Source organism: Phalacrocorax aristotelis, chromosome Z (assembly GCF_949628215.1).
Source record: "Phalacrocorax aristotelis chromosome Z, bGulAri2.1, whole genome shotgun sequence".
In the NCBI taxonomy this organism is placed as follows: Eukaryota; Metazoa; Chordata; class Aves; order Suliformes; family Phalacrocoracidae; genus Phalacrocorax; species Phalacrocorax aristotelis.
Genome location: NC_134311.1, coordinates 72680282 through 72692889, shown reverse-complemented (window position 1 = coordinate 72692889; position 12608 = coordinate 72680282). Strand labels below are relative to the sequence as shown.

The window sequence follows — 12608 nt, the reverse complement described above, 5'->3', positions numbered from 1 at the left end:
TAACACTCTACCTTCCCAACTCAATCCTTCCGACCTCAGTTATTTCACTGCTTTTCTCTGCATTAAATCCATTTGCTAATGCCTTGCTCAGATTGATGGAATTCTAATTCTGGTCTTGTCACAAGTGCGCCAATTTCCTTTTAGTCCAAAATCCACCTTGGCATTACTGCAACTCCATATATCCTTTTCCAAACCTTTGCCCCCAAGCCTTGCAAAGCATCACAACTTAAAGAGTTCACTGTTTTCCAACAAAATTGTGCTTTCTGTTTTTAAGGATCCTTGCCACTGCAACTTCAACCTAGATGGCAGTGACTCTTTCCTGTTTTCCTTTGTACCACGTCTAGTTTTAGGAAGTTATAAAACCAATAAAACATATACTATACATTTTTGATAAGTCTTCACCTATTTTCCTCCAATTCCTCACTTCCTGTCACTCTAGTCTTTTCCTTTATCGAATAATCAGCCATAGATATTAGCCCCAGAATGATTTTATGTTGGCCTACCCTAGACTTATGTACTAATCTTTCTCTTCCAGATTACATTCGCATTCTAGAATGAACTGAAGAGATCTGAGAGTGCTTTCAGAGCATGTATGGGGGCAACTACATTTTGGGAATAAACTGTGTATTTCTCTTTAATTGAAAATGTTGATCCTTCCCCAGCACTGGCTTAAAGAGGAAATACTTAGTAAATACTCAGAACTCTACAGAGTTTCTAGTTGCATGATATCTTTAGAAAACATTCTGATACGCAAAACTAGTTTTGTTTCTCCAAGTAGTTGCCCACTTATCTCCTTTTTAATGTAACTGCAGCTGAAAGACACTAATTTTCCAAGTAGCTAGTATGAGCTAATTTTGTTTCCTTTCTTTTTAGATGAAAGAAGAAGTAGGTCTGGGTAATGAGGAATAACGAGAGGGATTTCCATCCTGCCCTTCCTCTGTGCATGCTCTTATTTGACATCCTTCACTAGCCCACTGCAGGCTTTATGGAATTCCATACATTTACATTCCCCTCATTCACATCTTCAGGAACTCCACATTGACAACTTAATACTGGGATTGTTGGTTTGTAACTAACATTACCAGCACTGTAAATTAAGGAAAAAAACACAACTGCATAATAATATTTGTGACTAACAATCCAAATCAACAGCTGAACTTTGTACAACCTGCTTCCAGTCCCACACCTTGCCTTCCCCTTCTTCCTACCCCTGCTTCCATCTAAATTCCCAGCGCTCTCTTTTCTGCTTTAAACTACTACCCCAGCTGCAGCCTCCTCTAATAACTCTCAAAATGCCTTCCATCACAAAGCTGAAAGTGTTTCCCACTTGGACAAAATTAAGTGGTTCAGTTTTAAAGTCTACTCTTTTTAGAGAGATCTTTTTACCTCAGGGACTTACTTCAGACATTCCTATGCCTTGTCTAAAAAAGAAACACTGTAAAATAAAACACACTTCCTGTAGTCACATATATAGACAGACATTTTTGTTTTGTCAGTTATGGTGCCTTTTCCATTTTAAACTAAATTAAGATTAACGGCGAAGAGGTACTGCACACCCAAAAAGAACATTAACACTTAACTAGCTTACTTTAAATTTCCACCAAGCAAATGATTTTGCAGGATCTCAAAACACTGACACTCACTTATTCATAACCCTAAGAACCATTACCCTGATGAGGCACAGGAAAATTCCTAAATGCATTCTCTCACCTTCTTCCCCACGCCATGCTCCCCAACCTCCCTTACATGCATTAGGTTGCATTACTGAAGTTCAGTGCAGTTCTCGGTGATGTGAGCCTCACAACAAAAGCACATTTGGCATCCAAGAAGAAGTTCCACACATCAACTAGTACACTCTGAATTTCCACCAGTGTTTGCTCAGCAGAAAACCCCTCATGTAGACACATTCACACTCTTAGGAGAATCTGTTTAGCCACAGCAAGCTACTCTTATTCCTAGGCAGAATTCTCCCATTACTGAAGACTGAAGACATGCCTACAAGAAGGATCAGAGGTTGCCATAGGGGAGGCACGCTAAGGCTACCCAGAGTCAGCAGGAAGGATCATAAAACATTTGAGCTCACTTGGGAAATGGAGCACAAAAAGTAATTCGTAAGCCACGGCCTTACGGTTGCATTCATTAATAATTAACCAGTGAATTTTCTACCTCTGGTCCAGTCTCCTTGTGCCTTTCTTGTATTTCTTCTTTCTTTAGTTAGTTAACTTTATTGCTTCTGCAATACTTGCGACAACATACCCTGCCCTCTGCTACAATATAGAAAACAACAATATCAGTATTCCTAGGGGAATTTAAGTCATTAGGTGTCCTTCTAACTCATTATCTAATGACTCATTTGAAAAGCTAACATGAATGAAAGTAAAAGGTGCATTTCTGTGCTATAGCACCGAGTAATTTCAAAAGTAATTCCTTGGAAAGATGAAATATTTGGCAGAAGAGCTCCCTTTCAACCACCATTAATATACTCAGTGCCACTCTCCCATGCTGGACTAGAAGGCACTCAGAGTGGCAAGACAGCTACCTAATAAGCCCTCCTAAACTCAAAGCCTGTTTTTGTCTTCTCTGGTTAAGTGGAAAATGGCTTGTATGAAGTTCAGGAAGCTGCATCTCAAGAGGCTCACAGCAGAGCTCAACGGAGCACACCCTGGTCTCCAGTATCAGACTTTTCCTTCCACACTTGACACAGGGGCTGATGAAAAAAATTATCTGAGGAGGCTTCAGAATGAACAGATCAGAAGAGTTACCCTTTGCTGGCATTAAAAAACAAAAATCTCTCCTACCACTCGGTGGTTCCCAAAGGTGGACAATAACATACGCAGATTTCTCCACCCTGACATAGGGTTTCCTTTGTGTTCATCTCCTGTCACGGAATATGGGAAGCAGCAAGGTATCCTGTTTTCACAATCACAGACGAGCAGGTCACATTCTTCATTTCCGAATCACCACAAGACCACTCTTAAGTGGCTCCTTTCCACACTATGTCTGTCTCTTGTCTTTAGCCAGGAGTGTACACTTCACACTTGAAACTTCATACAGAAACAGAGAGCTGCCTCTTTCTTCAGACTGACAGACTGCTCTTTTGGCTTCCGTTCAAGTGCCTACTTGTGCTTTAATTAATAATTCTTCTCTTCAAAGGTGGCAGATCTTGGAACTCTCCTCCACCCCAGAGACTCACATCCTTACATTCCTGTATTGTACAGGTGAGGCTTCCAAACCCACCCCAGAGTCACTGAGTGGATTCATATTTGTAATGAGCTTTTCTTTTTCTTCTTCTACTTAGATATTCACACCCTAATGCCTAAAGCCTGCGGACCAATCACTTTTAGTAGGACATACTCCTTAACTACATTAGATGAGCTCTTAAGCAGTACTTAAGGTATCTAAACAGTTCTTCACACACCAGGTTCTTCCAATAACTCTTCAAATCCCTTTGTCTCTTAAGGGATGTTAGTACTAAAATAAAACACTCATTCTAACCAGAGTGTCACTGAGGCTACAGCATGTGCTCTGCACATTAGTAGCAGTTAAGCTATAAAAAGGGACTAATATCTGTGTAGTGAGATGTATTTTCAGAAGTTAACTGCACACTAACGGAATAGTTATTTTAACTGCAATTTGCTACAGGTCTTCATTCCAATCCTTCCACTTCTTGAAGCATCTTACCAGTTCCATCATCTGCATCATTCTGACCAGTCTCCCAAATCTCTGATTTTGTCCCAAAGCCATCAGTGGCAGAAGGCTCCGTATAGTCTGCAGGGTTAAATGTCCTAGAGTTTTAAAGTTAAGAAATGGAAGAGAACACATGGGTCATTCAATGAACACAAGTGTCATCGTTTTTAGCTGAAGCTGTATTAGATTTAACATCTCGATTTCCACATAATTTATCTTGATAGTTTTGGTTTTAAAAGACATTTTTCCTCCATGAGCAGACATAGATAAAAAGGGAGAAGAGAGAAAAGAAGTAAGGAGAAAAAAAGTGAGGAGACTGGAAAAAAAATTATTGTAGAGAAACTGAACAAAAACAATAATTCCTGAAAGAGCAGTTAACAGCATACCTCCTCGCCAGCCTTATAAAGCATTAGTTTATACACACAACAATAAGCCCCTCTCAGCTGATAGTTTCTCAGCAGGTGGCTGACTGATAAGAAACCAGTATCATATCCTTTCAGAGCACCAGACCTGCGCAGGACGGGAGTCGGATCATCAGTAAGATTATATCAGAACGCACTCCTGACAAAAGTGCCAAAACACACAGATACAGCTAAAAGGTGAAAAAGGATTATTGAAGGAAAACCTCTTCTCCATTTATCATCTAGAAGTATGAACAAGCATTGTTAGAGAAGTAGAAGGAGCCTCATCATGACATCACTGATATTACATGAAATGTCATTAAAAGGCAAACACTGAGTGAAAGTAGTGGAGACTACACTTTTATGAAGCAAGTTATTCCAACAGAACTGAGAACAAGCTTTATAGCTGCTGAGTAACTTTAGTTTCTGTTTTAGGGTCCATGTATGTCCAAAGAGCTAAAGTAGGAAACATCAAAAACAGAAGAAAGTTTACAATCACTAGGCTTTCTGGGTTTATATAGAACTTACACGTTCTACATTACACTGAAACAAATCTGTTTTTAAGTTGTCCTAGGACTCTACGCACCACACAGAACTTTCAGTCTCCAAGGCGCTATGTGGCTGCTACTGATAGGTACAAAAAGTTCTCCAAGTTGGAGATATTAACATTGAGTGAACTTACATTAGGTTTTATAGGTGTCTAGTTAGGAAAACTGGCTTAAGACAAAAATAATCCATTAATCATCTACCAGATTTGAGAATTTTTGCATCCATATTTGTTTATCAAACATACAGCAATATTAATACATACAGTGGCAATACTGTCAATTAATATTGCCACTGAGTTTGATCCTTGCCAAAATCTGTACTCTGCATGTTTCTTACCCCATGCCTTGGGCTGAAAACCTCCCCGCTCCTCTCCCTCTGCCACGTCCAAACCCTAGGAGAGAAAACACCATTTAACAGCAACAGCAGAGGAGCCGCCAATCACTAGTCTGTCACATTAGAAAATACTATGGTTTAAGAAGAAAACTACTGTAGTTAAAGTTAAATATAATTTACTTCCAAAATTTCCTCATAGGAGAATTTGTTTCGCTTATACACACAGTAAGCCACAGTTCATCTAAGACTATGTGTTTTAGTAGGACTTGCCATTCTTTTGCTACCTTTTCTGTAGCTAAGGAAGTAGCTCCAGATGCCAAGGACTTACCTAAAGACCCATTCCATATGAGACTGCTATTGTGAAATCATCAGACATTGTTCTAAGTTTTGGCTCTACTTTCTCACTCCTGCCTAAGATGCTTTAGAATCCCTGCCTCCCTATGTACCCCGATCTCTCAAGAAATTCTCCTCACAGACAAGGAGTGACAGGGAAAGTTTAAATACTCCATTTGTTTCCTTCTCTTACTCAACCCCACCTGTTCACCCCTACCCTCCTGGGCTTCTGCCAACCTGCAACCACACATTCCTTCTGCTTTCCCCTTAATCAGTTACTGACATTGAAAATCACCCAGGTCAAAATACTTAACTTCCCTGTTATCACCCACAAAAAACCTCATTTCCATTTTAAGAACAAATATTTGTAACAATTTGGTTACCAGCCTCAGTTTACAAACTTCTTGATACAGTGAATGGCTTCATTTTAACACATTGCATAGTGCCAACAAGACACAAATGTTTGCATTACTTAACGACCCATAAAGTACATGACTATGTAAACTGTTAGAAACTATTTCTTACATGAGGCATATTTCTATATAGATTTTGCAGGCCCCCCCCCCCCCTTTTTTTTTTTGGACCTCAAAATCTGAGGCTTTTCCAGTTTGTTGGGGTTTTTTTGAGGACAACTATGAATATTATTTTATATTAAAAGAACAAAAGGAGGTCAAGAGCTGCAGACTGAGAACAAAGCAATGTTTATTTTAATAACAAAAGTATGTGGTAATTAAGTCACCAAGCAATTAAAAGTTTATCAAAGCACAGAAGTTATAAACCTAAGTCACCACAACACTGGTTGACCAAACATCAGCATTACCCATCATAGGCTGTTCAAATTCGGATCAGAATTACCCATTATTTTCAGGGGACCATCTAAACTGAGTAAGAGCAGTAGCTCCAGGACACAGTAAAAGCAGTTTAGGAAGTTCTTATTTTAATGATTTTTCCTCTCCTCACCACTCGCTCTTCTCCCTGCCCTAATTCACTGTCCAAGTGTTAAAAGACATTTTTGACCTCTAAAATGTCTACTACGTACATTTTCAAGCACTTCTAAGAAGCATCAAAATAGAAGGATAGCTTTAGCCATATTTTGATGAAAGAGTTTACCGATATCCTATACAAGATGACAACTGCTAGCTACAGAGGAACCATGGAAACTAGCAGAGGAAGGATTCCCATCCAGCAATACACAGTATTTTGGTGGGACAAGAACAGGCCAGGCCTGCTATCTCTACACTTTCCCCTCTTCGCTCTTTTTTCACCATCAGTTGGAGAGAAGACAGACAGAGGTTAGGAAAGAGGCAACAACAGCTGCAACCCACCAATTGCCATCCCTCTTCACCAAGCCCACATGTGAAGCTCTGCTCTTTGCTCTGCATAAACAACAGTGCCCCACACGCAGCTGTACCCAACCGATTGTACACTCAGCCTCTGAACCTCCTTGCTCAACCTACCTATTCTGTTGCTTTTCTCTCCTTCAGCCACATAAAATCCCCAATCTGGGAAGCTGATCCATGCCACAATGCGGTCGCAGCTCTAGGATTCACAGAAGTCAGTGCACTATGGATTATCTTTCTATCCAGTAAATTTTTAAGAGTAGAAACAGCTAAACAAGTTTATATGGGGACACTGTAGGGGACATCTATGTAATGAATTTACTTCCTACACCTACCAATAGAGCATTAAACCCCATTTATTAATGATGCACAGAAGAGAAATCAGCAGTTTTTCAACTAGCTCAGCTACAAGACCGATTGGGATCTGTGAATGACAAAAACAAGTCAAGCAGAAGTATCTCTGAGTGAGGTGGACATCAGGTAAAGGGAGATGAGCTGGAATAGCTATCATGAAAGTACAAATAGATGTTAGAAGAGGAGGTAGGTCTCCCCAGTCTCCCAAGTGCAAAAGCCTGAATGAATAACCTTAGCATATTGAACAGAAGATGAAGTTTTAGCAAGTAAGGCACGTGTAGGATACCTTACCGGCATCAGCACAGCAAACTACTGGCTAAAAACCTGCAGTAAGACCCTCTAACAATTTTAGAAATTGCTAGAAAGAAATCGTGTTGTTCCTGAAGTTCCATGCACAGTTATAGACTGCTAGCCAGCAAGAGCTTTTTTTTTTTTTTTTATAACAGGTCACTTTGAAAATTAATCCTGAACTTGAATTTCAAGTGGATTCCCTAACTTCATAAAGCTGTGTCTATCCTTTTTGTCAGAACTGAAATTAAGTTTAATCAACAAATGCAACTAAAAGCATTCTAATTAAGACAAAAGGGAAGTACCAAACCAGTGGGGTTACAGAAAGCACTAAATTCAAAGCTAGAAAAGACACTTACGAAGAACTAATTCAAAACATGGGACAGGAAGTAGTCACCACTGAAAGACCACCCTGATTCAGACACGGAATCTCATACATCATCGTCATTAATGCAGGATGCCAGTGGGAAGGGCTCATATTCTCTCTGGCACAACCAGATCACTAATATATTCTTAAATTCTCATGCTAAGGAAATCACTTCTCTCAGCCACCAAAATTAAAACATGGCCTTAAAATAATTAGAAGGCACAGCCTTCTAACACAGCAAAGTTAGTCATGAAGCAACTATGAACACCCATCAGGTGTTTGCAAAGGTGCTCTTTAACAGTGTCTAAAAGGTCAGTGAGCAAATGGGGCTTCACCCCACAATTCACAGCAGGGACCCAAATCCTGAACCTGCAATCCCACAGTAGCTTAAACTCATTTAAATCAGAACTACTACAACCAAGGTCTTTCTCACCAGTGATCACAAGCTCTACTCTCTTTCCTGCACTGACAGTCTTGCACGTACCAGTGAGCAAGCACCAAACCACTACCAGAAAACAAAATTATTGGATCACTTTTGGATCAGCTCTCTGAACCAGTTTCCTGCTTGTTACCTGCCAAAAAACCTGTCACCTTTATACCAGGATAAGCCACAAAAAAACGCCTGTCCCCAGCTACCATGCTGCCAGCCCCCTTTTCTTCTTTTTTTGCTTGGTTAGTTTTAAACTTAGATCAATCCTCTGATACAGTTCAAATGCACAGGAGACAAACAGGACCAATTCCTCCCAGCAGTCATGCCAGGTTAAGTTTGTAACATAGAAAGTATGGCTTTAACACTACTCTAAAAAGATGCATATATATTGTTTAGATCACAACAGTCAATATTTACAAAAAAATTTCCTGTGGTAATTCACAATCAGCAATTCTCTAGCAACATTTTTATCTATGCACAAACAAGAACAAGTCGCTTGTCAGTAGTTCAGTAAATCACCTAGCGAGTAAAGGAAAAGCTTTTCTTACAATCAATCAGCATGGGGAGCAGAAAAGCAGGTGACAGACATCAAGCAAAGAATAACATTACTGCCCTGCCTCATAAACCCTCATAACTCTCGTCACATTTCTTCATATTCCTTTACACTTGGATCTACAAACAACAGCCTGAAGTACCAAGGCAGCACTGCTTGCTCATTTCTGTTCCAGGAAACCAGACTGGGGAACTATGATTAAAGTTCATTCTGATCAACATTCCCACCACCACCCCATCATCATCTAAAATGATGACCTCTTTAAAACATGTTTTTGTTTCCTTTAACGTTGTAAGTTTGCAACTGTGTATTTTTGGGGTCTTTTTTTCCTGCTCTCTCAGTTGACTAGGTTCACATTAGTCATCACTTATACAATCTACGTTTTTCTTTTCTGCAATGAATTCTAGATAAGTTAACACTTACATCCAGGCAGGTGGCAAGATTTTGTGTTTCCACTAAAACCCATTGGGAGTTCAATACATTCATAATCACACAATCAAGTTTTCACTCTGGTACCATACACGCATGGAAAAGATCGTTCATCTCATTCACACCATTTCTTAGCCCAAAACAAACGCACACTGCGTGGGAGCATAAGGCAAGTATGTAGTACCACAAATCAGATGGGCCTAGCCCATTAACTTAATAGCCTATTCTGTAGAAAATTCAGTTTGCTGAGCTTGCAGACCTAAAATCTTCCACTGCAACACAGGTGCTTTATTTCAGAACTCATTTTCACAATGACAAGTTTAAATTAAATGAAGACACTTTAAAGTTAAGAAAGAGACCTAAGAACAGCTGAAAGGAAAAGGAAATGCAGACTGCAAAGGCAGGCAACACCGTAGATTTGTGCTAATCACTGACTACACAGTAGCTGAACAGCCCTGGTCTCTGCTCTAGAAATGCAGAGCTAGCCATCATGCCAGCAGACACAGAGGTGACAGAGGCTTAAGCCACATGAAGAGATAAGGAGGTGTCGTGGCTCACCGTCCGTTGGCAACTGAACACCATGCAGCCGCTCGCTCACTCACCTCACCCCTGTGAGAGAATCCAAAAAGCAAAAGCATAAAAAAAAAAAAACCTTGTGGGTTGAGATAAGCACAGTTTAATAGTTACAATAAAAATAATTATAATAATGATTATAATAATAATGATACTATGTGCTGGTTTTGGCTGAGAAGGGGTTAATTCTCCTCACTGTGGGGGTCAGCTACCTTTCCAGCTTCCCGCGCTCTGCCGCGTGGCGGGGGGGGCGGGGGGGGGGGGCTGGGAGGGGCAGGGCCATGGTGGGGGCAGCTGACCCCGACTGGCCAATGGCAGGTTCATTCCGTACCATGTGACACTGTGACCAGTATATTGAGGGGGGGCAGTTTGCGGCTCGGGAGCAGCACGGCGTTGGGTCGGTGGGCGGCGAGCGGCTGCATCGCGTGTGGTTTGTTTCGGCTGTTCGTTCCCTTCCCCCCTCACCCAGGGCTTTGCGCCTCTCGTCGTTCTCCTTTACATTGCATTTCTGCTGTTGTTTCTTTTAATTTTAAATATTAAACTGTTCTTATCCCAACCCACGAGCGTTACCCTTCTGATTCTCTCCCCCATCTACCGGTGGGGGAGTGAGCGAGCGACTGTGTGGGGCTGAGCTGCCGGCTAAACCACGACAGTCTTTTTGGCGCCCAACGTGGGGCTCAAGGGTTGGAGATAACAACAGCTGCTGGTCACAGCACCATGTTGTCCTTTTTGCAGTTGGTGTTAAAGATTCGTGTTGGTTTGTTGAGTCTGCTGTGTTCTGCTGTGATTAGTAACCTTTTGCCTATAAGATTTGTTATACAAACACTTGTTTTCAGCTTTATCTGGGATTTGGGGTTTTTGCTGAAACCGTTACTGTACTTCGGATACCACCTTGTTGAGGCAATTAGCAATTATACCTCCTCCTCGGAGAGGTTTTATATGGAGGAAATACAGAATAGTACCTTTGCAACTTTGTTCTATGATGTCTGTGCCTTTGTTAAAACAACCTTTTTGTATCTTGAACATCCTTCGGTGGTTAAGGTGCACTTATTGTTAGTTTTGGGGCATGTTGTTTTGGTTTTGAATAAGCAACTTAAGAATATCACCCAGAAACCTGCCCCGAGGCTTGATAGTTACGAGTGGCAGGGCATGTGGGATAGCATGGGCAAATACCTAGGGCAGTGGGCACCCCCAGTGTTTTTTTGGAGCTTCACCCCTGAACAAGTGCAGAATCCTGAAAAACTAGTAGAATATTTGGAGAAAGTATGTTGTTACACTGGGAACTCCAGAGAGACACAGATAACTGCAACATGCTGGGGTCTGGCCCATGCATACCGAGCCCTGCTCAACAGTATTCAGTACCCCAAAGTGGAATAGAGTCTCTCTGGATTGAAATGCAAAGTGACTGGCACTGTAGTCACTCCAGCCCTGACAACAGGCACTGCAGCCACACAGTCCCCCACAACAAGTACTGGAAATAGTTCAGAAAATAAACCCGTACCAGTTGCCCCCATACACAAGACGAAATATTGGAAACGGACGTCAACTCGTTTAGAACGAGACAATGAAAAGGCAGGGCCATCACAGGGAGAGGGGAAAGAAGTCATAAATGAAATGGAAACCACCCAATCCTGTCCTTGAGTGAGTTGCGAGATATGCAAAAAGATTTCGGCTGTTGTCTAGGGGAGCAAATTGCCACCTGGCTGCTCCGATGCTGGGATAATGGGGCCAGTAGCCTGGAATTAGAGGGAAAAGAAGCCACAATTGGGATCCCTTTCTGGGGAAGGGGGCACTGACAAACCAACTGGAAAAGGAACACAAGCCCTCAGCCTCTGGAGGCGACTCCTGTCTGGAGTAAAGGAAAGGTATCCCTTCAAAGAAGATGTTACATATCGCCCAGGAAAATGGACAACTATGGAGAAAGGCATCCAGTATCTAAGGGAATTAGCTGTGCTTGAAGTGATTTATGGTGACCTGGACAATCAACGGTCATCCAAAGATCCAGATGAAGCCGAGTGCACACAACCCATGTGGCAGAAGTTTGTACAGAGCGCGGCATCTTCGCATGCAAACTCATTGGCAGTGATGTCCTGGAGAGAGGGCAAGGGACCATCGGTGGCAGAGGTGATTGATAGACTGCGGGATTACGAAACAAATATCTCTTCCTCGCTTGTCTCTGCTGTGGAGAAACTATCCCAAGAGGTGCAGTAACTCAAAGAAGATACGTCCTGCTCCCCACCTCGACAGAGTGGTGTCTCAGCTGTTAGGAATAAGCGTCCTTTGGCTCAAAGGAGGGGATACACACCACGGGCCACCCTATGGTTCTACCTGTGTGACCACGGAGAGGACATGATGAGGTGGGATGGCAAGCCTACTTCGACCCTACAGGCACGAGTACATGAACTGCAAGGAAGAACAGTCACTCAGGGAGGCTCTTCCAGGAAAGCTGCTGCTCCAGTTTCCAGTGAGCAAGTCCCCAGGCAGAGGAGCAGAAGCACTGATTTTATTTCTAAGTGTAATAGAGGGACTCCTGATTCACATTTACAGGAAGTGAGTTGTGACTGCCATGATGAGGACTCCAGGGGCCCTGCCTCCAGCCAGGTGGAGGAAAGGGAAAACCAGGTTTACTGGACTGTGTGGATCCGATGGCCTGGCACGTCAGACCCACAGGAGTATAAAGCCTTAGTGGACACCGGCGCACAGTGCACCTTAATGCCATCAACCTATAAAGGGGCAGAGCCCATCAGCATTGATGGAGTGACAGGGGGATCCCAAGAGCTAACTGTATTGGAGGCCGAAGTGAGCCTAACTGGCAATGAGAGGCAGAAGCACCCCATTGTGACTGGCCCAGAGGCTCTGTGCATCCTTGGCATAGACTGCCTCAGGAGAGGGTATTTCAAGGACCCAAAAGGGTACAGGTGGGCTTTTGGTGTAGCTGCCTTGGAGACGAAGGACACTGAACAGCTGTCTA

The 12608-nt window shown here is 42.2% G+C and overlaps 1 protein-coding gene across 9 annotated transcripts in view; it reads right to left on the bottom strand.

Annotated features, from left to right (window-relative positions):
* UBAP2 (ubiquitin associated protein 2) overlaps positions 1-12608 on the bottom strand; it is a 167602-nt gene that overhangs the window by 109187 nt on the left and 45807 nt on the right. For 6 of the 9 annotated variants that reach the window (XM_075079579.1, XM_075079586.1, XM_075079581.1 and 3 more), the window contains exons 7-8: positions 4974-5028; positions 3682-3785 (exon numbers count right to left, since the gene is read on the bottom strand). The exons of the other annotated variants lie outside the window; for them this stretch is intronic. In XM_075079579.1, the coding sequence (XP_074935680.1) occupies positions 3682-3785; positions 4974-5028 (159 nt within the window). The remainder of the gene's footprint in view (positions 1-3681; positions 3786-4973; positions 5029-12608) is intronic. 9 annotated transcript variants of the gene reach the window in all.